This window comes from Choloepus didactylus, chromosome 18 (genome assembly GCF_015220235.1).
Source record: "Choloepus didactylus isolate mChoDid1 chromosome 18, mChoDid1.pri, whole genome shotgun sequence".
In the NCBI taxonomy this organism is placed as follows: domain Eukaryota; kingdom Metazoa; phylum Chordata; class Mammalia; order Pilosa; family Megalonychidae; genus Choloepus; species Choloepus didactylus.
This window is the reverse complement of record NC_051324.1, coordinates 72,509,469-72,532,544: the sequence shown is the minus strand read 5'-3', so window position 1 is coordinate 72,532,544 and position 23,076 is coordinate 72,509,469. Positions and strand designations below refer to the sequence as shown.

General features: G+C 53.6%; 1 protein-coding gene across 1 annotated transcript in view; it reads left to right on the top strand.

Annotated features, from left to right (window-relative positions):
- The window catches only part of DNAH17 (dynein axonemal heavy chain 17), a 143,962-nt gene that overhangs the window by 100,526 nt on the left and 20,360 nt on the right, over window positions 1-23,076 (top strand). The window contains exons 48-66 of the mRNA XM_037810408.1: window positions 1,301-1,403; window positions 2,295-2,442; window positions 2,774-2,865; window positions 4,125-4,286; window positions 4,731-4,895; window positions 5,121-5,312; window positions 7,695-7,961; window positions 9,146-9,307; window positions 10,998-11,231; window positions 12,659-12,823; window positions 13,908-14,003; window positions 14,201-14,418; window positions 15,841-16,048; window positions 16,333-16,448; window positions 18,496-18,688; window positions 19,001-19,236; window positions 19,809-19,931; window positions 21,361-21,565; window positions 22,796-22,960. Coding sequence (XP_037666336.1) covers window positions 1,301-1,403; window positions 2,295-2,442; window positions 2,774-2,865; window positions 4,125-4,286; window positions 4,731-4,895; window positions 5,121-5,312; window positions 7,695-7,961; window positions 9,146-9,307; window positions 10,998-11,231; window positions 12,659-12,823; window positions 13,908-14,003; window positions 14,201-14,418; window positions 15,841-16,048; window positions 16,333-16,448; window positions 18,496-18,688; window positions 19,001-19,236; window positions 19,809-19,931; window positions 21,361-21,565; window positions 22,796-22,960 — 3,250 coding nt within the window. The remainder of the gene's footprint in view (window positions 1-1,300; window positions 1,404-2,294; window positions 2,443-2,773; window positions 2,866-4,124; window positions 4,287-4,730; window positions 4,896-5,120; window positions 5,313-7,694; window positions 7,962-9,145; window positions 9,308-10,997; window positions 11,232-12,658; window positions 12,824-13,907; window positions 14,004-14,200; window positions 14,419-15,840; window positions 16,049-16,332; window positions 16,449-18,495; window positions 18,689-19,000; window positions 19,237-19,808; window positions 19,932-21,360; window positions 21,566-22,795; window positions 22,961-23,076) is intronic.

Genomic DNA, 23,076 nt, shown 5'->3' with positions numbered 1-23,076 from the left:
TGGAGAAGCCCAGGACTGGGGGTGCAGGGCCACGGGTGTGGAGAGCAACAGTCAGTCGACACCCCAAGAAACGCCTGGTGAGGCCCTGCAGCCAGGACACCTGCCCAGGTTCTGCCGATCCCACTGTTCCCCATTCTTTCCTTCCCTGAATACGCACAAATGAACGTGTGGGGGAAGATGACCCAAGCACGAAGGAGACGGGGAATAAAAGCTGCTGCTTTTTATAATTGAGAGTCTGCTCAACCACGATTTCTTTGCTTAACAATGAGACGCACGGACTGGGCTTGCACTCACTCTGTGTCACGGCTGCAGAAACACACTTCCCAGGGCCTGCAGGAAAATCACAGCTGTGACCCCGTCCAAAATGCCAGCGCGTGGGCTTCCAAGAATATCCGAGAAGCCAGGAACAAAAATGATCCGACGTCCGTACTGTAACACATCAGATGGTCAAAATTCAAGTAGAAGAGTTGACAGTGGCAGTTGAATTCCGAGCACACAGCATCTGTTGGTGTGGAGGCCAAAAACAAAGACAAAAAACAATTGACCATGGTTTTCAAAACCATATTACCTCATGCTCTACCGGAGATGATAATGGCAACACGGATAGTGTTTTAATTAATAATTTGTTCAGGCTGTAAAATAATTTGCAAACTGGCCTTCTAATAAGAACCATCCTTAAGTAACTTGGACTGTGATTTTTCACCCTTGAACTTCAAATTAGATGTCCTCTTAAGAAAACCTTTTTAAGTTCCCTTGCAGAATCTTCCAGGTGAGACCTGCCTTCTTTTTAATAAGCTCATCTATTGGGTTTTCATATACATATTCCAGATCATTTATATCCTGAATTTAAATAGATAGCTGCCTTTAAGTAAACATATATATATCCTTTCTACTCATCTGAGCCCTTTTAACTTTTATTAGTACCCTGGCATCAAGGAAATTATTCAGCCTATTTAAAAACAACAGTCTTTAATAATTATGATGATAATGGGGTGTGGTAAACACTTGCTGAGCAGGTACTATACTAAGCATTTTTCATGCTGACCCATTACACAGATGAGAACACTGAGGCACAAGAGAGGCTCAGCTGCTTGCCCAGAGTCCTGGCACTGCTCAGTGGAAGAGCTGGATCATAAACCTAGCCCTGTGTGACGAGCCACTCTCTTACCTCTCGTTTCAAATTTTTTCTTGAGACCAAAAGTGGAGCACCAGATAATCGCTATTTATTCGGTTCTTCCCACACGCCGGGCCCTGCTGGGGGCCGGGGGTGGGCAGCACGTCATTTACTTCACTGGCGCAGGTACGACCGGCAGAAGCTGACGCTGAAGGACATCCACAACTGTCAGTACGTGGCCTGCATGAACCCCACTTCCGGATCCTTCACCATTGACCCCCGGCTTCAGGTAACCAAACGTCAGGCTCATCTGGGACCGAGGCTTGGGGTATCCGGGCTGCAGGGCCGTGTTCCCTGGAGAAGGCACCGACCTCTGAGAACGTTTTGGAAAATTCGGGTGGGGAGGGAGGAGGGTGGCCAGAAGCTAGCAGCCCACCCCACCCTGCCCTCCAACTCCGTGCCCCACGGGGCTGCCAGATTTACCAGGTGGAAATACCAACACCCAATTAAATCTAGATTTCAGACAAGCAACAAATAATAGTTTTAATGTAAGCATATCCCGTGCAGTATTTGGGACCTACTTATATTAAGAAAGATTATTCATTATTTATTGGAAAATCAGATTCAATGGGGCATCCTGTATTTTACCTTCAAGTAGACACCCCAAATTCTCTAAGCAGATGGAGACCCGTAACATAAACCCAGGCTCTGAACCACTCTTTTGCCTCTAGGTTCAAAATTTTTCTTCAGAGCACAGCAGTTTAACATAGTGAATATTAACATGATTTTGCCATGTGCGAGGCATTTTCAGGGGTCTTGAAAAAGAGAGAGAAACACAATCCAGGGTCTGACACCCGCAGAGCCATCTGCCCCAGTGTGGCCTGAAAGTGTGAGCACGTCCCGAGTGCGTCCCCTCCCATCCCGTGGCCCTCGCAAAGCCATAGAACACTCTCGAGAGATTCTCGGGGCAGCCTCTGGGAGGAAAGCCCTCCGCGAGGGACTCCTCCGGCTCTCTGGGGCCCCGACCTCCCCACCCGGCTTCCAGACTCCCTGTGAGTCCTTATTTACACAACGAGGACAATGGTCCATCCTGAGCCCACCCGAAAGGCGAGCGGCAGTGCCAGGACGGGTCTGCTCTCCCGGGAGCTGCCTGACGCGGGCCTGGCGCTGTTCTGGGCAGCGCCACTTCTGCGTATTTGCCGTGAGCTTCCCGGGCCAGGAGGCCCTCGTGACCATCTACAGCTCCATCCTGGCCCAGCACCTGGCCTACCGCTCCGCCCCCACGTCCGTGCAGAAGACGAGCAGCCAGCTGGTGGCCTCCGCCCTGGGTAAGCCACCGCCCACGGGGCCGATGGCCTCTGCGTGTTTTCCCCAGCAAATGTTTTATTTATACTTTTAAATCAATATCTTTAAAATGATGCTATGCTTCAACAGGAGATCCTGTAAAATCCAATTGCTTCAGGGGGAGGTAGAGGAGAGGAAATACAGTACACACAAATGATTTACTAGTCAGTAGAGCTACAGACTTCCTCCCTCTTCCGCTGTGCAGATTTGTCACCATCTCATGGTCCATTGGTTTTAGAAACTTTGTTCCAATCTCTGCACTTCCTGAGGCCATTAAGAATACATAAGAATCGACGTGTTTTTCTCCTCTAACAGCCCTGCATCAGAAAGTCACAGCAACATTTCTTCCCACGGCCATTAAGTTTCATTATGTCTTCAACCTCAGGGACCTCTCCAACATTTTCCAGGTATGGCTCTGTTAGCTCTACGGCATGCCGCCTCGCAGCCAAGTCCCTGGCTCATAGGTGCTCTCCTTCTCTGCCACTCTCAGGACAGAAACAAAGTGGCCTGTGGACTGTTGGTGGTGATGATAGTGATATTGATGGTGATGGTGATGATGATGATGGTGGCAATGGTGGTGGTGGTGATGGTGGTGATGATGATGGTGGTGGTGATGGTGATGGTGGTGGTGATGGTGGTGATGATGGTGGTGGTGGTGGTGATGGTGATGATGATGGGGATGGTGATGATGGTGTTGATAGTGGTGATGGTTATGATGGGGATGGTGATGATGGTGTTGATAGTGGTGATGGTGATGGTGGTGATGGGGTGGGGATGGTGATGATGATAGTGGTGATGGTGATGATGATGGGGATGGTGATGATGGTGTTGAAAGTGGTGATGGTGATGGTGGGATGGTGGTGATGGTGATGAATTTTGCTCTCATTTATTGACTGTATACTCTGAGCCAGCCATGGGGTTTGGCCTCTTACACTCCCATTTTCTCCTCCAAACAACACATACGGTTGGTGCTTATAGATTCCCATTTTACAGAGGGTATCTCTGAGGTTCAGGGAGGTTAAGTTGTGTCTGTTTCTTTCCAATTCAAGTGTTAACTCAAATGTCATGCCCTCATGGAGGTCCCACCTCACCCCCACATACCCCATCTCACCACTCTATTACGTTCATAGCGCACATCGCAATATGTAATTTATATCCCTGCACTAGAATATAAACTCCATGAAGGCAGGGTCAGAATTGTTGTCACTGTATCCCCAGAGCCCAGTAGAGTGCTTGGCAAATAGCAGATCCTCAATAAGCACTTGTTGAACTTGACCAAGGTCACTTGGTTAGTAAATGGCACAGCCAGGACTGGACCCAGGCAGACTTGCTGTGGACCCCAAGCTCATGACCCTCTGCCCGGTGGCCTTCACTAGTCTGGTCCCTCCTTCCACGAGTCAGCCTCCCTTGTCCCTTCCCTACCCGCCACCCCATTAGAGGAAGAAGCCTTAATCCTACCTTGTGACACATCACTCTCTCTGGGCCCCGGGATTTTCATGTCCTTGGTGATCAGTGGCTTTCCTGGCCCCGAGTAGGCAGTAGTGTGCTAACAGCTTAACAGATCACTCCCTGGGGAAGCACCTCCTTTCTCATTTCATCTGTGTACCGCACCCAACTTGACTTCATAACACAACAAAAGATGCTGACCATCCTGTGCTTGGGGCAGGGACTCCTGTTTTCCACAGGTGAGATCCTGAAAAGCCCATTTGACCTTGTCCGCCTCTGGCTGCATGAAGCTGAACGCGTGTACGGCGACAAAATGATTGATGAGAAAGACCAGGACACATTGCGCAGAGTGACCATTGCCTCCACCAAGAAGTTCTTTGACGTAAGTCAAGCCACCGTGCTGTTCTGCTGAGCCCAGTCGGGTCGACCTACCTGGGGCTGCAGGTGGGTAGAGTCTTTGGGGGCTGGTGATGACTCCAGCCTTCATTGAAGGGCCCCTGGGTGTGGAGCTGAGCGAGAAGGAATTAACCTCCCGTGAGATCAGGACTTCATGGCCCATTCCCTGCATCTGGGGTGGAGAAAGGTCCTATTTGGTTCAGCGTGCTCTGCTGGTGTGACCTTGGTTTTCTTGGCAGAATCAGTTCATTCCTGACCATCCTCCTGGGGATCTTTGCCCAGTGGTTTACAGCAGTGGTTCGGTGCCTGGAGACCAGCCCTGGCCTCTGGGGCTCTCTAATGTCACCTTGGCAAGGGGCAGGTGCTACTGTCAAGTATCTGTGTATTCGTGGTGGCAAAAAAGTAGAAGTGTCTTAATCTCTATTTCTAGGATCTTGGTGATGAACTCTTATTTGCCAAACCAAATATCTTCTGCCACTTTGTCCAAGGGATTGGCGATCCCAAATACTCCCCTGTAACTGATGGGGCTCAGCTGAATAAGCTCCTGGTGGACGCCCTGGACAGCTATAACGAAGTCAATGCAGTCATGAATCTGGTGAGTGGTGCTTGAGTCGATGCAGGGACGAAGCAACCAGGCATCGATTCCCTCTCCTATGTTAATATGAACATTTTAATGGCATGTCGTAGGACAGCAGGTACGCAGCAAACACAGCCACATGTGACCACACCAAAGTGCTGCCCAGGGATGGATGAGATGCTGGAGTGTTGTCAGAGGCAACTTGAGCCGTAAGATGCTGAGGCATCTCTCCGGTCTCCTTAGGTGCTGTTTGAAGACGCGGTGGCTCACATTTGTAGAATCAACCGCATCCTGGAGTCTCCCCGGGGCAACGCCCTGCTGGTGGGGGTGGGTGGCAGTGGCAAGCAGAGCCTCTCCCGCCTGGCAGCATACATCAGCGGCTTGGACGTGTTCCAGATCACCCTCAAGAAGGGCTACGGGATTCCAGACCTCAAGGTGAGACACTGCTTTTCAATAGCCTGCTCTTTGGATGCGGAAGCGGGGAAAACCTTACCATTCCCTCTTCCAAAATGAAGCCAGCCAGCTTGGAGACTATGAATGCAGCAGGCCATATCAAAAGAATTTTTGTCTCAAGAAGTAAAGGCTAGAAATCGCTTTGGCCAGTGGCCAGGCCCATGTGGCTAAGGTTAGAGGAAATGTGTGTCAATGTTAAAGGAAGTATGTATCAGGGTTAGAGGAAGTGTGTGTCAGGGTTAGAGGAAGTATGACTCAGAGTTAGAGGAAGTATGTGTCAGTGTTAGAGGAAGTGTGTCTCAGGGTTAGAGAAAGTGTGCGTCAGGGTTAGAGGAAGTATGACTCAGGGGAGTATATCTCAGGATTGGAGGAAGTGTGTCTCAGGGTTAGAGGAAGTGTATCTCAGGATCAGAGGAAGTATGTGTCAGGGTTAGAGAAAGTGTGTCTCAGGGTTACAGGAAGTGTGTCTCAGGGTTACAGGAAGTGTGTCTCAGGGTTAGAGAAAGTGTGTCTCAGGGTTAGAGGAAGTGTGACTCAGAGTTAGAGGAAGTGTGACTCAGAGTTAGAGGAAGTGTATCTCAGGATTAGAGGAAGTATGTGTTAGGGTTAGAGAAAGTGTGTCTCAAGGTTAGAGGAAATGTGTCTCACAGTTACAGGAAATATGTCTCAGGTTAGAGGAAGTATGTGTTAGGGTTACAGGAAGTGTGTCTTAGGGTTACAAGAAGTGTGTGTCAGAATTAGAGAAAAGTATATCTCAAGATTAGAGGAAGTATGTGTCAGGGTTAGAGGAAGTGTGTCTCAGGGTTAGAGGAAGTATGTGTCAGGTTTACAAGAAGTGTGTCTCAGGGTTAGAGGAATTGTGTCTCAAGGTTAGAGAAAGTGTGTCAATCTCCTGAAGGATTTGAGTCCGAAAAGTCAACCCAGATAGTAGCAGCCAAAAGGATTCAACTCTTGTCCTGAATTGTTCTGAATTGTTCCAAGTGCCCCAGATTAAAGAATTGAGAACCATTGCTAGTACTAAGTGGCTAACTACACACTTGGGATTCTGGACAGCTGCTTTTTTGATTAATAAAATAAACATCAGTGTAATCCGGTCTCCCATCCCCAAGACATGCTGCTGAGGCTTTTTATTGATTTCTTTTTCCTGAAAACTTGCTCTCCCGGGGAACTGAGTGCTAGTCAAACACTATTAGCCCAGAACAAGTCATCACCGTGCTCCAGATTAGGACCGAAATTGATCTGACCACGTTCCACAGTCACGTCTCTGTTTGCGTCAGCGCTGGGGGCTGCTTCTGTGTGCCGGGAAGATTCCAGAGCCAGTGGGAGCCCCAGGGGTGTCCACCCCGAGCCTCGCCGCCCGGGACCCCCAGGCAGCCGCTGGCGTGGTGGCGTCAGTGGGCCGACCCCGAGCTCGGGGCCCTGGGTTGCTGGGGGTGCAGAGCGGGGCTGGTGGGAGCGCCGGTGCGGATGAGAAGCTGCGTCTCAGTCCCGCTCTCCTGGCAGTGCCGTGCGGGCCGGGCAGGGACATCCAGGCTCTGGAGGGGCCATCGACTGCTGATTGCCATCGCCCTTTCCTTTCCTGCACCCTTTGTATAAAGAAACTAGCCGACTGTATTTTTAAAATCAGAATAGGGCTTCCAGACACTGCTTCTGAACCACGTCACCATGAGTTACTTGACTTCCATGCTCCCACTCGAGTGTTGTTTGAATCCTCCACCTCTGGAGTCGTCCTGTTTCACTGAGTTTTGATCCCGGTTAGCACTGAGGCTCCTCGTTGCTGCTCCTCTCTGATCAGAGACAAACTCACCTTCAAGGACAGGCAAAGCCAGTGGGGACGTGAGTAGGGACATTTTTAAAGCCTTTAAAAAAAAAAATATTGCACAGTTATTATGGAAAAATTAGATCTCACAGATGAGCAAATCACCAAAACCCTGAAAACCCACATTAGCACTGGCCAATCCTTGCAGACATTTTATTACAAAGAAACAGAGATAGCAAGCTGTCCATAGTGCCCTGTAGCGGGCTTTTTCCTGGACTATTCTCTGTCATTTCTTCTTCCACAATTACCACAAACTCATTTTGTCAAGTTGTTTCTTTAAATCCTACTGGCAATGGGATAGGAGTGATGCCAAATGGGTCGATTCTTTTGTGGAATTCTAACGTCTTTCCGGCACCGCTCCCCCCTGCTGGCCCGTGGTGTCTCATTTACTCTGGGCATCTCTTGGGGTCTCCACTCGGGGGTCCCACTCTCCTCCTGCAGACCCTGGTGAGGCTGGACCCTGGGTGGCCGTGGTGGGCGGCCGTGGCGGGTGTGCCTGGGGGGCCCCTCCGCGCGGCATCTGACCGTGTCCCCTCTGGGCCCAGCTGGACCTGGCTGCGCAGTACATCAAGGCTGCGGTGAAGAACGTGCCCTCGGTGTTCCTGATGACCGACTCCCAGGTGGCCGAGGAGCAGTTCCTGGTGCTGATCAACGACCTGCTGGCGTCCGGCGAGATCCCCGGGCTGTTCGTGGACGACGAGGTGGAGAACATCATTTCCTCCATGCGGCCCCAGGTGAAGTCCCTCGGCCTGACCGACACGCGGGAAACCTGCTGGAAATTCTTCATTGAAAAAGTGTGCAGGCAGCTCAAGGTGGGCTCCGTGGGCCCAGGAGCCTTCTCGTCTCTGTCCTCCCTCTGGGCAGAGTGGGGTGCAGGGGAGGCCGCCTGATGAGCTGTCAGACACCTCAGGGCCAGAAAAAACCCCACAGACAGCGGGGCACCCATAGGCAGGTGACCTAGACCCCAACAGTGCCTTTTAAGGAACAGAATGGACTCCCCCAGACTCGGGCTGCTGCTCTTTTCCCCCGTCCTCTTCAGAGTTCACTAGGACAGGCTGCCCCTGGCCAAGGCGTGCTGCCCTTCTGGGGGGCCCAGCCCCACAGCTGTTCTGAGCACCTGCTGGTTATTATTTTCCCCTGCTGAATGCAAATAAAGCAACTTTCCTCCTTTTCACTCCTCTTGGGGGGCCCAGCCCCACAGCTGTTCTGAGCACCTGCTGGTTATTATTTTCCCCTGCTGAATGCAAATAAAGCAACTTTCCTCCTTTTCACTCCTCTTGGGCTGTGTAATGCAGTCAGTGAGTGATGTCTGTGGGACCAAAGGAATCCCGAGGCTCCTGTCCCCCTCCTTGGTGCCCCAGCTGGCCTTCTTTAGGGGGCCCTGGCAGCCCCACATCCAGTGAGCCAGCCTCTGCAGCTGTGAAAGAAGAGACTGGAGGATGGGGAGGACCAGAAGGGGAAACTGAGGCTCCCATGAGAAGGAAGTTACCCCAGCCAGGGTGAAGGGGGCCCAGGGCCTGTCACCACGGCACCTTCTCCAGCTGGGGCTCCAGGGGACTCTGGGTCACGCACGGAAAGGCAGCCCCACGCTTTCTGGGAAGCAGCCATTGTCCTTCAGGCCCCGAGGAGGCGTACACGCTAAACGCAGAGGGACTGTCACCCTCTCTGTGTTCTCGGACCTCATCTGCCCAAAGTGGTTGCCTGTCCCCTGTCCTTTCACCCAGCCTTTCCCTTCTTCTTTTGTGGGGACTGCTGCAGGAGAGTTTGGGGCTGTCCCCTGCACCCTCACGTCTCTAGTGAGAGCCGTGGAGTCAGCTTTCTTTCACGAAGCAATGGCCGCGCCTCAGACCCAGAGCCAGGGATGCTCCCCACTGTTGCCTGGAGACGGGGACTCTGCAGAACCCCTCTCTGTCTAGATGAGCTTTCCGGGAAAGCCACGGGACTGGCCTCAGCGCTTCCATCCCCCAGCGGGCGCCTCTTCTGTGTCCTGCCCTAGGTGATCCTGTGCTTCTCCCCCGTGGGCTCCATTCTGCGGGTGCGAGCCAGAAAATTCCCTGCTGTGGTCAACTGCACGGCCATCGACTGGTTCCACGAGTGGCCTGAGGACGCCCTGGTGTCCGTCAGTGCTCGCTTCCTGGAGGAAACCGAGGGGATTCCGGTGAGTCCTTGCAGAGAGCCAGGCGACTGGCATGGGTTGGGAGTGGGGGGTCCCTGATCCATCCAGGGCCCAAATTTGGGAGAGGGGAGTGAGACATTTGCCTTGGGTGCAAAATTGAAGAGGGCACCAGAAAACTCAGTGTCAAGAGAAATGATACTTGGCATGTTAGTTTTCAAAATCAAAATTTGCGCTAAAATTTCACGACAAACAAAATATCCCAACAGTACACAAAGACAGGCTGTTGTTTGTTTGACAACCTCGTATTACTCTGCAGCAGGACATGTTGCTCCCAATCAGCTTAGGACTCCCAGCTCATCAGGTGGGCTTGTAGGGGCTGACAGTGGCGTGCAGACAGACGGACAAAGCAGGGCTTCATCCTTGGCCATGTGTGTTGACTGCAGAGCTTTTCCTAGGTTTGTGTGTGTGTACACAGTGGTGCACTTGTGTTCCCTTTGCCTCAGGCTCCAATTCGGCTCTGCAGGGTGCAGCCCGCCTCACTCCCCTTTTGAAAAAGGGCAAGACAAGTACATCAGGGTGATATAAATCTCATTTTCCTTGCGTTTTGTTCCATTGTGGGGTCTTTTTTACCTGAAAGAAGGAATCTGACATTCGCCGAGCCCATTGCCAGTCTGGAGATTAGACCCTGACCAGCCCCTGATCTGGCCAATGCGTGTGATAAGCAGCCTTAGAATAAATTGCCCTTTATTATCATATTTCATTTATTTTGAATCCATATTCTGTTATTAAATAGGATACACTAAACCTGAAATTAACTTTCTTCATGGTTTTTAAAAATGGGTAAAAGAGCCTGCAGGTGTTTAAAGTGTTCACCACGAGGTCGACCTCTCCCAGCGGCTCTGCGGTCAGCATGCCCCAGTCAGGGCACAGGTTAGGGTCTTCAGTTCCCCCAACGGGGCCTGCTGGGGGGCGGGGAGGGGCCACACTAGTGCCAGCGGGGGCACAGAGTCGACGTTGAAGAAGTGTGCATCGAGGGGGCACATTTTCAAACTAGCCTGCGTTTAAAGTCATAGCTCTCGGACGAGCTGGGAGGGAAAGCTGCGGGCGGGTGGGGCGGGCTCGGGGGCACGGCCGTGCTGCGGGGAAGGGGCCACGCGGGCCGCGGGGCCGTTGCTCTCGCCAAATCCCAGGACTAATCCTGGTGCAAGTGTGTGTGAGGGTGTATGTGAGTGTGGGTGTGTATGAGTCTGTACGTGTGCGTGTGTCTGTGGGCGGGTATGAGTGTGCACACGAGTGTATGTATGTGTACGAGTGTGTGTGTGTGTGTAAATGTGTGGATGTGTATTGTGGGTGTATATGAGTGTGCGCTGAGTGTGGGTATATGTGAGTGTGTAAATGTGTGGTGTGTGGGTATGAGTGTGTGTGTAGGCACATGTGTAAATGCATGTGCTGTGTGTGGGTGTGGGTAGATGTGTGAGTGTACGTGTGTGTGTGTGTGTGTCTGCATGAGTGTGAGTGGAGGGGGGTGTGCCGCAGAGGCTGACAGCGCCCCGGGAGGCAGTGCCGTCACCACCTAGCCCACGGCCGTGGGAGCAGAGGTTGAGGGGACCGCGTGCCCTGCCAGGGTTGGGGCGAGGGAGGGAGGCCCCCCTGGCTGACTCGCTGTGGCCACAGCCGGGTCCCTCCGAGAGGCGGCCCCGGAGGACGAGCTGGCCCCGTCTCGTCCCTCCAGCCGGAAGTCCAGTCCTCCATCAGTCTCTTCATGGCCTACGTGCACACGACCGTCAACGACCTGTCCAAGGTGTACCTGTCCACGGAGAGGCGCTACAACTACACCACTCCGAAGACCTTCCTGGAGCAGATCAAACTGTACCAGAACCTGCTGGCCAAGAAGAGGATGGAGCTGGTGGCCAAAATTGAGAGGCTGGAGAACGGCCTGATGAAGCTGCAGAGCACTGCTTCTCAGGTAGGGGGTGCACCCAGGCTTCTCCGGGGGGACACCCCTACTTGTGGCCATGACCCAGGTGAAGGAAACTGAATTGATCCCTGCCTTTAAGACACTTGCACTCCTAAGCCAGAGTGTATATATCTCCATCTAAACATAGATTCAGAACACAGGAGCTGTCGTAGGCTCGTACCGTGCCCTGCCCCTGGTGAGGTTTGTTTTCCAGTCAGATGCAGTCAATTAAAAGTCTCCATTCTTAGATGCCATTCATACTGTGGTACCCAGCTCAAAAAGCTTCCACGGTACTTTGCTTCACGCTGCATTGATCTTGGAGTTTTCTGCCTGGCTTTAAATATCCTCCATAATGCAGCCCTGGCTGCGTCATCTTGTTGCCCATTGCCCGCAGCTCTGAGGGTGCCTGTGAACAGCCACCACTTCCCTGCCCAGCCGTGAACAAGCCGAGAGCAGGTGGAGGCGCTCGGTGGGGAGGACAGGGAGCCACAGCCCGGAGCAGGGCCCCCGCTGAAGGCCAGCAGCACCAGGTTTAGGCAGCCGTGCCCGCTACAGGCATGGCCATGTGGGGTGGGGAATGACAGGCGGGGGGACTGATCAATGAGATTTAGACGCGGGAGGAACCAAGGAAGACCCCCACTTCCTGGGACCGCTTGCTCCAGAGGGGGGTGAAGGCAGGAGCTGAGCCCAGCAGGCCTGGTGTGTTTCCCCAACTTTCCTGATCAGTTTCCAGATGCCCAACTGGGTGGAGAGTGGATAAAGGGCCGAGGGAGGCCAGGAGGGCCCCAGGGATTGAGCGGTCTCCACGTGATAGGATGCACCGGGCATGGGGAAGAAGATGCCACCCTAGGACCCACTACCACCCTCCTGCTCGCGTCCCGCCCCAGCTTTCCCTCACACAGCGCCACCCGCGAGGGGCCTTCAACCTCCCCCAGAGCCCCTCGGCACTGTGACTCCTTGAGCACCATGACGGTGCCTTATACTTGCAACCCTGGTACACAGTCAGTGCTCAATACTTACCTTCGATAAACTGAAAAGTCTTGGCAACGTGAGCCACTGGGGGCCTCCAGCTCCTGCCCATCTGCTGTCCTGCTTGGCTCGTGTGGCCACAGCCATGCACCGTCTAGGTGAAAGTGACCAGTGTGGGCCACCAGGTGGAGGTGACGAGGGTGGGCCACCTGCCACCCAGTGGGAGGGCGACCAAGGTGGGCTGCACCTGTCCAGGTGGAGGAGACCAGAGTGGGCAACCTGCCATCCAGAAGGAAGTAACAAAGGTGGGTCACCTGCCATCCAGGGTGAACACACCTGTCCAGGTGACTAGGGTGGGTCCTGCCATCCAGGTGGAAGCAACCAGCATGGGCCACACCTGTACAGATGGAGGTAACCAGGGTGGACCGTGGCTCAAGCCCGGCCCTTATTGGTTTCTTCTGTCCCAGGTGGATGACTTAAAAGCCAAGCTGGCGGTCCAAGAGGCTGAGCTCAAGCAGAAAAACGAGAATGCGGACAAGCTGATCCAAGTGGTTGGGGTGGAAACTGAGAAGGTCAGCAAAGAGAAGGCCATCGCCGATGAGGAGGAAATCAAGGTCGAAGTCATCAACAAGGTATGTGGCGGCAGCTCAGTGGGACTCGGCGGCGCTGCCCCTTTGAGCCGCTGGGCATCAGTGGTCCCCTCAGGCTGGGGAAGGTGGGAGAAGGTGGGGACTCACCTCCGAGCAGCAGTTTCACACCCGGGAGGCCTGGGCACCCCCAAGGTGTGGCCCCTGCACTAGCTGCCGGGGGCTTGTAAGAAATGCAGGTTCTCAGGCCCCAGGCCAGGCCTGGTCAGTCAGGTCCACATTTTATCAAGGTGCCCCGTGACTGAGGGGCACGTTGGGGTTTGAGAAGACCGTCAGAGCCCTGTCCTCAGACATGGCTATCCTGGGGACTCCCATCCACAGAGGTTCCGACTGGCATCACTGGTCTGGGGTGGGCCCGGGTCCCAGGCCTTCTTAAAAGCCCCCAGCAGGTGTGGCTGGGTGGCCGAGGGCGCAAACCACTTCCTGCCAAGAGGGCAGTTTGCAACTTGAAGATCCAGATGCTTCTCAGTTGGCTTTTGTGTCACTCCTCCCACGTGCTGTTTGTGCCATTGGGCCTGGGTCTCTGTAATTGTTTAAGATACCCCAGTAACCGTCTGCTATCTCTGAGCTAGCTGGCATCCTGGCGAGTGGTTTTGCCATTGTGGACAGCTTCCTTTGGCAGGCAAGCAGGAGCAGGGCCCCTGAGCAGTCCGCCCCAGGAGCCGGAGAGGGGCGGGGAGCTGGGGCCAGGCGGCGCAGCTAGGAGCTCCTGGGCCCTGCTCACTTCAGCCTGCGCAGCCCACGAGGGAGCTGATGCACGAGGGCATCTGTAACTTGCCCAAGGGCCCAAAACCAGGCTGTGGCAGGGCCCAGACGCAACCCTGCACCGTCGACTCCTTTGGCCCCATGTGCCACAGGACCAGGGTTTGGGACCTGTGCGTGCCTTTTGAGGGGGACATGACTCAGTCTCTAAGCGTCCCAGGGGTTCTCTTCTGAGGAGCTTGGTCGCACTCGTGCCTCGTCTCCTCAATCCCTGCCATGGCCCAGGGCAGCCCCCCAAACGCACCAAGCCCCCCTGCGGGGGGTGATGGCGGGCCTGGACTGACCTTCCCTGCCGGCTTCCTTCCAGAATGTCACTGAGAAACAGAAGGCTTGTGAAACGGACTTGGCCAAGGCAGAACCGGCACTGCTGGCGGCACAGGAAGCTCTCGACACTCTGAACAAGGTAAAGAAGGGAGAACAAAAGCAGCAGCGGCTCCCTGGCCGAGCGGTGAGGAAACGGTCTTTGCACTGCCTGCCGGGTTTGCTTTTCCACCCAAATGTCGAGACGCCCACCAGGGCATTGGGCTGCTGCTGAGGGCCTCGGGGTCCCACTCCGTGGACCAGACCCTCTTCCAGAAACATCGCGTCTGTCGTTTGCAGAACAACCTGACAGAGCTGAAGTCCTTTGGGTCCCCTCCCGATGCCGTGGTCAACGTCACCGCCGCCGTGATGATCCTGACGGCGCCTGGGGGCAAGATCCCGAAGGACAAGAGTTGGAAGGCAGCGAAGATCATGATGGGCAAAGTGGACACCTTCCTGGACTCCTTGAAGAGGTTTGACAAGGAGCACATTCCGGAAGCCTGTCTGAAGGCATTTAAGTAAGTGTGGGGTTTGGCCAGCCTTGCGTGGGGTGCAGTGCATTTCTCCATCATGTGGGTGCATTTTGTGTGCCAGGCGTTGCATAGTCCCGGAAGCTTCTCCCTCCGGCACTGGGACCCCCGATGTGCATTCCAACAGACAATGCGCCTCTGCTTGTTTGCGTCGTTGCATAGTTAGGCCACCTCCAGGGTTTGCTATTATAAGTGACACTGCCACTAATGTCCCCCTCTTGCCATCAGGAAACATCTAGACTGCCGCATCCCACATTGTGTTGAAAAGATGCAAACTTATTTTAATATTAGCCTAAACAAAGCCCAAAACAAACCAGTGGCAGGGAAAGGAGGGACTATATTCCCAGCCTAAATTCAAATTATTTTCTCCAATTATTATTTTGAACTATCTATTCAGGTTTCTTTCTGCAGACAGTTCAGTTTGTTATATTTAATGAAGTTGCTGTCATTTTAAAAATACGGGCTTCTTTAGAAGGGATAAGCTGCATCTGTGGGCGTTTTCTTCATCTCTTAAATGTCACTTCATAGCATAACACTTGCAGCAACATCTCTCAGCGTCTCTTCCTTAAATCCTTGACTCGCTCTGCCTGTCTTGGAAAGCCGAGCACTGCCAGCTGGGGAAACAGAGGGCCCCAGTGGGGTGGACGGAGCGCGGCCTCTGGAACCGGCCAGCTCGGCTCCAACCCTGGCACGGCCACTGCCCTGCCACGTCCCCTTGTTGGGTTAGTTCCCCACAGTGAGGTGGGGACGGTGACACGCCCAAGGTCAGAGCCAGGCTGGCCTGAGGTTCCAGGAGCTATTCGTGACGTCCTCAGGACGCGGCTGCCCACCCGGCAAGCCCACCCCAGGGGCTCAACAAATCTGGTTCTAGCACTTGCCGTCCGCATTCCTTTGGGCCAGTCGTGGACCCCACTGACCCCCGGCCTTCCTGCCTGAGACTTCAGTCACTGGAGAATGAAAACGAGATCATACACAAAGCACCTGACACACAGGATGAAAACTGCAAGTTCCCTTCCTTCCCCTGAAATGTAGACCTTCAATCAATACTTTCCGATGTCCTTCACTCCCCCCTTCTGTTTCAGAAGCCAGAATTTCATGTTTTCTTTTTTCTTCTTCCTTCTATAATCATTAAGATACCACTTTTTTTTCCTTTTGGTAACAGATGGCAGCAGTGGTAGCACAACATTGTGAATGTAATTAAAACCACTTAAGTGTGTATTTGGAAGTGGTTAAAATGGGAAACTTTATACTGTATACATGCTACTGCAATATGTATATATTTTTAATCACTGTATTTTCCCTTCACTCTTACTGTAATTTGGAGTTTAGCATAACATACAAAAGCAGCACTAAGGCTTTGAGGTGGGGGCCATAGGGCCTGCAGGTCAGCGCCCACCGTCCCCCCTCCAGGCCCTACCAAGGCAACCCCACGTTCGACCCTGAGTTCATCCGCTCCAAGTCCACAGCCGCCGCGGGGCTCTGCTCCTGGTGCATCAACATCGTCCGCTTCTACGAGGTCTACTGCGACGTGGCTCCCAAGAGGCAGGCCCTGGAGGAGGCCAACGCGGAGCTGGCAGAGGCGCAGGACAAGCTGTCTCGGATCAAGAACAAGATTGCTGTAAGTGCTCGCAGCCACGCCACGTGGCAGGCCAAAGCCCCGTGCTCAGGCCACTGGTCAATAGCTCTTTCGAAAGCGGGCTGGCAGGGCCTGCCGTCGTGCATTATTAAGCAGCAGAAGAGGAGGCAGGCAGGTGGGGGCTGGGTCACGCCGGGTGGCTGCTTGGGGTGCCCAGTTCCAGGCTCAGGCCTTTCAGGGGCTGGGCCCTGCTCCCACCCTCTGGGGAGCCAGGAAGGCCGAGCAACACTCAATTTCAGGACCTTTTCAATGCATTGTTGTTCCAGGAACTCAATGCCAACCTGAACAACCTAACGTCAGCATTTGAAAAGGCAACAGCTGAGAAGATCAAGTGCCAACAGGAGGCCGACTCCACGAATCGGGTCATCTCCCTGGCCAACAGGTAGCGCGCCCCTCGCCGCCCCCGGCCCATGCCCGCTCCCAGCCACTCCTGGCGTCTTTTAGGTCACCTGAAAGGGGCAAGGCCACAGGTCGGCTTTCGGAGGCGGCAAGTGGAAGCAGCCGTGGCCCAGCTTTCACTATTTGAGCGTGAAGGAATTAGCATAAATTAGTATAAACTTTTTAATATTATGGGTTATATAAATAAAGGTTAAATTTTACTTATCCACTTCCTGGGGCTGGTACCACCTCAGTGGTTGACGGCTGTGCGTTTAGAGACCTTGAGGAAACCTGATGTGTTGCAGCACAGAATTCCAAGGGGCTTGCCCAAGCGGTGCTTCATTATACCCCACCCGGCCCCCACTGGGGGTGAGGCCCAGGGTAAGGGACCATCTCAAGTGTCTCTTCACCCTGGAGCTTGTGCAATGGAGACGGGCGCTAGGGTAGAGCTGTCCGGTGGAAATATGAGTCATGACTGTTATTCTGAACTTCCTAGCTGTGGCCACCTTAAAAAAGAACGGTGGTGATGGTAGCGCTACGCTGTGACTGTAATCGACAGCACTGAATTATACAGGCAAATGCGGTTAATGGGAGATTCTAGATTGTGTATATGTTACTAGAATAGAAATTTTTTAAAAACCAAAAGTAGAGGACTGTACAACATAAACAGTGAACCCTATAGTAGACGATGGACTGTAGTTAAGAGTACAATTATGAAAATGTTTTTTCATGAATTGTAACAAAATACACCACACAAATGCAAGGTGTTCATAATAGATGATGTAAGGGAACTCTGTTTTCTGTGTTTTATGCATGACTTGTCTGTAAACTTATAACTTCTCTAAAAAAAATGAGGGCGTTAAAAACTTTTTAATATCAGGGATTATATAAATAAAAGTTAAATTTTACTTAAAAAAATTACACCTAAGGTATAGAATATGTTCATCTGTCAAGTCCAAAAACACCCAAGATAATCTCTTAGTTGTAATAGGGGACTTCTGCAATGTTAAATATTTTATATAAAAGACTGAAAAGACAAAAGGTAAAGGAATAAGGAATCAGGTGAAACAAATTTTAATACTGTATTTTATTGAATGCCAGACATCCAAAACATTATCACTTTAACATGTGAAAAAAATTATGCATGAGCTCCTTGACATGCTTGTTTTCATCCTAAATCTTTGAAATCCCATGTGTCGTTGGTGCTCACGGCACATCTCGATTCAGACCGGCTGTGGATGGGCACTCGTGGCCGCCGTGTCGGGCAGGGAGGCCTTGGGGCATTCTTTCCATGCTTTCCCAAAGTGAGCAGTGGGGGCCGTGGGCAGGGCATCGCCCGGAGTTGGTTCTGGAGAACGGCTCGTTGCATTTTCCAACCACGGGGCTGGCGGCCATTGAACCTGTCAGTTGTCCGCGGGATGTGAGGACCCCGGGAGATCCCAAGGCTGCGTGAGACTGGCCTACAGTGCTGGGCAGACAGAGACATCACCCCTACCTTGGGTTGGAGCGATTTGGCCTTCACTGCCAAGAGAATCAAAGTGGGGAGTGAGGGCTGCTCAGATGACCTTAAAGACTGACCACAAGGGGCCACGTCACACAACCTGTGCTTTCCACAAGTATGCCAGTGTGTTCAGATTGACGGTGTACCATTTATGGTCAGGGACCAGTCCTTGGAGCTGGTGGCCTGGAAGGGACCAGTGTCCCCCACGTGCTGCAGTGCCCTGTGCCTCCCAGGGCCACCACCCAGATCCTCCTACCCCTCAAGGTCCCTCCGGTCAAGGCATCTGCTCAGTGTGGCCACAGAGCTCCTTGAGCATGAAATGGCCAATTGACGTCAGTGTGATGGATGGGGCGTCAATGCGGATGGCTGGGAGACAGCAAACACAGCGTTCCCAGGTGCCTCCTAAAAGCTTTATTTCCTTTGGGTTCCACCTCTGGCATTTTCGTTGTTGAACCACTGAACTCAGTTACAGGTGGCGAGTGACCAGGGCTCTCCCAGCCCAGTCCTCTCTTACTCTCTCTCCCTGCTTGGCCTCCTGTTCCCATCGCAGGCTGGTGGGCGGATTGGCCTCGGAGAACGTCCGCTGGGCCGAATCGGTGGAGAACTTCAAGAGCCAGGGGGTCACTCTGTGTGGGGACGTCCTGCTGATCTCCGCCTTCGTCTCCTACGTGGGCTACTTCACCAAGAAATACCGAAACGAGCTGATGGAAAAATTTTGGATCCCTTATATAAATCAACTGAAGGTGAGAGGTAGAGCCGGGCCCATTCCTCGGGAGCTTCAGCGGAGGTGCCCAGTGGCACAGACGCGGCCCCCTCCCGTTTGGGCTTCTGTAACCCAGGCCCCGGCCATGTGGGGTTTCCTGCGGCTCTGCGTGGCCGAGGCTGACCACTCCTGGCCGGTCACAGAGCTGCTCTGTTGACAGCGAGGCAAGTGGCTGTCTTCTTCCCCAGTGCCCGGCTCGCGGCTCACACAATCACAGCGTTGGTGGAAGAGCTGGTTCCCCCTGAGCAATAGGGCCGCGTCGCTCCTAAGGAAGGGCACTTCCCGCCGGCAGGTCCCCATCCCGATCACGGAAGGCCTGGACCCCCTGAGCCTGCTGACCGACGACGCCGACGTGGCCACTTGGAACAACCAGGGCCTCCCCAGCGACCGCATGTCCACCGAGAACGCCACCATCCTGTGCAGCACAGAGCGCTGGCCCCTCATCGTGGACGCACAGCTTCAGGGAATCAAGTGGATCAAAAACAAATACGGCAGTGAGCTGAAAGCCATCCGCCTGGGGCAGAAGAGGTGAGCTGGGCCCCGGGGCTTGGAGGCAGGCGGTTGGCAATCCACACTCGCTCAGGTAGCTCACGGCTGGATTTTTTAAAGAACGCGCTTGGCCCCGGGGAGCAGCACCAGTGGGAGGAGTGAGGCTCGGCCCTCGACGCAGGGCCGGCTATTTCTGGCCAGGAGGCTTTGGCCAGGTGACTTAACCTCTCTGAGGGTTTTCTCATCCCAGACGGGTAATAATAGCTGCCCTGATTGCCTTCCCAGTGTGTGGGGAAAATCAAATGCAATAATAGATGTGAAAATGTTTGCCTCTGTGAAGGTCTCTTGACCCACAAGGAGTCCCCCATTTGCACCTCCACGTGGGTGATTTACACAGAGGCCCCTCGGCTCCTTGGAGGGAAGGATGAACTGCCAGGAATCACCCCCCTCCCTTTCTCTCTTTCTCTGTCTCTCTCTGTCTCCGTCTCCCCTGCCCCTCTCCACCCCCCCTCTCTCGGTGCCTTCTCCCTGAGGCTGCTTCCCCTAGTACCCTGCCATCTCTCGGTCCCTCTGCCACATGTCACTAAGTCGCCCGTGTGCCGTGCCCGCAGCTACCTGGACATCATCGAGCAGGCCATCACAGAGGGAGACATTTTACTCATTGAGAATATTGGTGAAACTGTGGATCCCGTCCTGGATCCTTTGCTGGGCAGGAACACGATTAAAAAGGGCAGGTGAGCTACTGTTCTCACATCCAGGCACTGAGCAGGGCTGAGGCCTGGGCGTGCGTAAGTCCAGAAGATGCCAGGCGTTTCCTTTGCTTTCCCAGTGAGCAGCAGCAGCTGGGAAAGCGTGGGGGGGGGGGGGGTCCTGGGTGGAGGGGGATTGAGGGGTCCACACCCCAATCAGGGGCATCTACAGTGTGTAAATACTGATTATTTTGAGAGGGTGAGCCTTCATGGTGATGCTTTTTATCTTCCTATTTTTAGTGCATTTTGCCAGTCTTGAGCCTGCACTGCTTTTTTTAAAATTGAGGTACAGCTGACACAACATAGAATTAACCATTTCAAAGCATACAGCTCCCACTGTTGTGCAACCACCACCTCTATTTGGTGCCAGAACGTTTTCTTCTCCCCAAAAGGAAACTGCACCCATCAGCGGCCACTCCCCATTCCCTCCTCCCTCCAGTCCCAGGATCGCTGATCTGCTTTCCATCTCCTGAATTTGCCTCTTCTGGATCTTTTGAACAAACAGAATCCAACAGGATTTGTCCTTGGGGACTGGCTTCTCTTGCTTAGCATCATGTTTTTAAGGCTCACCCGCATCGTGGCATGAGCCAGAACTTTGTTCCTTTTCACTGCCCCACAACATTCCATGGAATGGATATGCCACGTTTTGTTTGTACGCTCATCCGTTGAAGGGCATTGGGCTTGTGTTACGTTTATAATAGAAAAAATGAAACCAACTTAAAAACGCAGGGGTCAGCATTAACCTGAGCCACCCTTAAATGCTGGGGGTGGGCACGCCATGGCCCAGAGGCTGGTGGCAGGGGCTGCGAAGATGCCCCGGCTCGGAGACAAGCCAGGCACAAGTGGTGGTGCCTCAGGGGGGGAGAAAGGCAGGGGCCCTCCAAAAGTGAGAGGGACCAGGAGGAGGGGAGCCCCAGGTGGATGACCAAAGCGAGGCCACAGGCCAGGGCTTCCAGCCCTGGAAGCTCACCAGTGTCACTTGGGAGCTTCCAGAATGTGCCAAAGTTCTCAACTGGAATGTCAATGCCTTCCCAACAGTAGTGGGTCTGGGGTGGGGCCCAGTCAAAGCATTTGTGCAAATGCTCCCAGGGGAGGGTATCATGTACCCAGAGTTGAGAAGCAACTACTAGAAACATATGAACAGACCACCCAGAGGAAAGGGAAGGGGCGTCTTCTAGAAGAGTCCATGCCAGAGGTCAGAGAGGAGTAACAGAGCCAAGAAGGCCCCGGTGCTTCTGCAGAGACAGGAAGGAGGGCTCAGGCTGCGAGGCCTGGGGACGGGCCGTGTGACCTGGTCTCCGGCACCAGAGCCAGAACTTGGCCGTGGAGGTGGTCGGAAGGGGGGCGCCAGGAGCCCTGGACCAGGCACGAGGTGCTTCGTGTCACTATCTGCCCTTCTTCTGCCAACTGCCAGATTCATTAAGATTGGCGACAAGGAGGTGGAGTACCACCCCAACTTCCGACTGATCCTGCACACCAAGTTATTCAACCCCCACTACAAGCCTGAGATGCAGGCCCAGTGCACCCTCATCAACTTCCTGGTCACCAGGGATGGACTCGAGGACCAGCTCTTGGCTGCCGTGGTGGCCAAAGAGCGCCCAGATCTGGAGCAGCTGAAGGTGATGGGCCTGGTGCAGGTGGGGGGATGTGGGGCAGAGCTGTTGTCAGAGGTGGGCCGGGCACCCCCTGAAGGTGCCCCAGCTTGCTGCCCTGATTTACATTGTTCTGGTTTGCTAATGCTGCCAGAATGCAAAACACCAGAAATTGATTGGCTTTTATGAAAGGGGGTTTATTTGGTTACACAGTTACAGTCTTAAGGCCATAAAGTGTCCAAGGTAAGTCAACAACAATCAGATACCTTCACTGGAGGATGGCCAATGGTGTCCGGAAAACCTCTGTTAGCTGGGAAGGCACATGGCTGGCGTCTGCTCCATGTTCTGGTTTCAAAATGGCTTTCTCCCAGGATGTTCCTCTCTAGGCTGTAGTTCCTCAAAACTATCACTCTTAGTTGCTCTTGGGGTGTTTGTCCTTTCTTAGCTTCTCCGGAGCAAGAGTCTGCTTTCAACGGCCATCTTCAAACTGTCTCTCATCTGCAGCTCCTCTCTCATCTCTGTGCGTCCTTCAAAGTGTCCCTCTTGGCTGTAGCAAGCTCGCTCCTGCTGTCTGAGCTTATGGAGTGCTCTAGTAAACTAATCAAGGCCCAGGCTGAATGGGCAGGGCCACACCTCCATAGAAACTATCCAATCAGAGTTATCACCCACAATTGGGTGGGCGCATCTCCATGGAAACACTCAAAGAATTACAATCTAATCAACACTGATAGGTCTGCCCACACAAGATTACATCATAGATAATGGCGTTTGGGGGACACAATACATTCAAACCAGCACACATGCATGCACAACACAGCACTCTGATTTCCAGCTGTCTTGCTCTCTGGCTCCCAAACTGAACTCGAAATGAACCGTCCGCTCCACGTAGAGAGCAGGAGTCACGGGGCCTCGGCCGGCTCTAAAGCTCCAAACTACCAACCAACGAGGCTGCTCCTGGCTGCGTGGCCCTGGGCCAGTGATTCCCTCGTGCTCTGTCGCAGCTGCACGCCCGGGCTCAGGGGGTCCCAGGCCCTCCCCATCTCCTCTTGCTTCCCACACGGTCCCCACATCCGGCCACGTGGCTCCAATGACAGGAGCCGCAGAGGCCCAGCACCGAGCTGGGCAGTGCTGCGTCTGGTTTCCTTCAGGCTGGACGCCCCTTCTCTCCTTCCCAACCCCGGGGCCTTGATGCAGCTTTGGAGAGGCCAGGAGAGCCCGTGACTGACCTCACACCCTGGGTCTCTGCTGTTCCCGCAGGCAAACCTCACCAAGTCTCAAAATGAATTTAAGATTGTCCTGAAGGAGCTGGAAGATTCCCTGCTGGCCCGTCTGTCCGCCGCATCAGGAAACTTTCTGGGAGACACTGCCTTAGTAGAGAACCTGGAGACCACAAAGCAAACGGCCAGCGAGATTGAGGAGAAGGTGAGAAAACATCTTCTGGAGCAGCTCCCCAAAAGAAGCCTCAGACCCAAGAGGGAGGCCCCAAGTCCCTGGGGAGGGAGCAGGGTCACGGGGTGCCCTCCCGGCATCCCAGCTGT